Here is a 1,400-nt window from a genome sequence, read left to right as displayed (position 1 = left end):
GGCATCAGAGCCAGAAGAGTCCTAGGTGGAGTGCTGCAGACAGCTGAGAGTATCAGCACCCGGGGGCTGCAATATCAAGGCACCAAGGAGATCACCATTAGGCAAATTCTCCTTTCTCTGACACATGTGCTCTAGCTTTTGTGAGAAAATCAGGAATTCTTTCTGTTGTCAGCTTCTCTCAGTAATATTTCCATGCCATTTAAATGCTGATGCTTAGAAGCAAATTCATTGAATTTAAACTTAAGTGTGCTTAGAATGTCCACAGAAGCTTCTACTCTTTTGTATGAGTTCCAGCTGGTAATACAATGCAGACTCTCACAGGGAATGGCTGTGTTCTCTGCTAAAGCAGAAAAGGCGTTTTTAATCTATAGTGCTGGAAATAACGAGAAGGAAGATATTTAAGGTACAGAGAGGATTTTTTAGCCTCTTCCAGAAAAACTAATGTCTCTCTGTGAGATTTTGTAAAAATCCTGTGACATCTCAGAAACAGTTTCAGTGAGTGAGTCATGAGGAACAGCTGAGGGAGCCCAGCCTCTCACTTCTGCTTCCCTAGAGGTTTATGTTATGACTTGTATCACTGTGCGAGGAAACTCAGAATACTGTAGACAGTAATATGTTGCCATATCTTCAGACTCCATGTTGCTGATGGTGAGGGAATAATCTGTCCCAGACCCACTGCCACTGAACCTCGATGGGACTCCTGTGTGCAAGTTGGATGTCTTATAGATTAAGGGTTTAGGAGCATTCCCTGGTTTCTGCTGATACCAGTTTAAATTATTGTAAATGTCCTGACTGGCCCTGCAAGTGAGAGTGACTCTCTCTCCCAGAGATGCAGACAGAGAAGATGGAGACTGGGTCATCTGGATGTCACATCTGGCACCTAGGAATGGAGACATAATAAATGCCCACATAGTTAAGCATGATAAAACAGGACCTTGCCCAAAATCTAATCTTCACTAATCACAGTGTAACAGTGAAATTCCCATTGTAGTCCTTTTTTACCTGGAAGCCAGAGCAGCAGGAGCCCAAGGAGCTGAGCAGGGGCCCTCATGTCCATGCTGAGTCCTGACTGCAGTGACAACTGTACAGGGTGTGACTGGTATATGAAGAAGTCCTCAAGGCTGTGCAGTGAGTGCATGCAAATCACTGGGAACCAGTTAGGGTGGGCACAGCTGCAAAGCTTGCTCATCTCAGTAACTGAGTACAAGTCCTGTGTCCCAAGATGCCCGAGGTCAGACTACACATTTGCCTTCAGAGAATGCATTTCATTTTTTAAGTTTTGGATGTTTTTGAATTTTTTTACTGTACCTAAGCTCTTTTTTAATAATATATTTTGAATATATATTAGCAGTAATATAGACAAATATCTGACTATCAATGAATATACAACAGAGGAGGGA

At 42.8% G+C, this 1,400-nt stretch overlaps 1 gene segment (V, D, J or C); it reads right to left on the bottom strand.

Annotated features, from left to right (window-relative positions):
• Positions 1–557: 557 nt before the first annotated feature.
• On the bottom strand, positions 558–1,139 carry LOC114686310. The segment is given in 2 exon segments: positions 558–880; positions 1,003–1,139. Coding segments are annotated over 2 exon segments (459 nt in total).
• Positions 1,140–1,400: the final 261 nt, after the last annotated feature.

Source organism: Peromyscus leucopus, chromosome 3 (assembly GCF_004664715.2).
Source record: "Peromyscus leucopus breed LL Stock chromosome 3, UCI_PerLeu_2.1, whole genome shotgun sequence".
Lineage (NCBI taxonomy): Eukaryota > Metazoa > Chordata > Mammalia > Rodentia > Cricetidae > Peromyscus > Peromyscus leucopus.
Note: the sequence above shows the minus strand (reverse complement) of the source record. Positions and strands in the feature narration are given on the sequence as shown.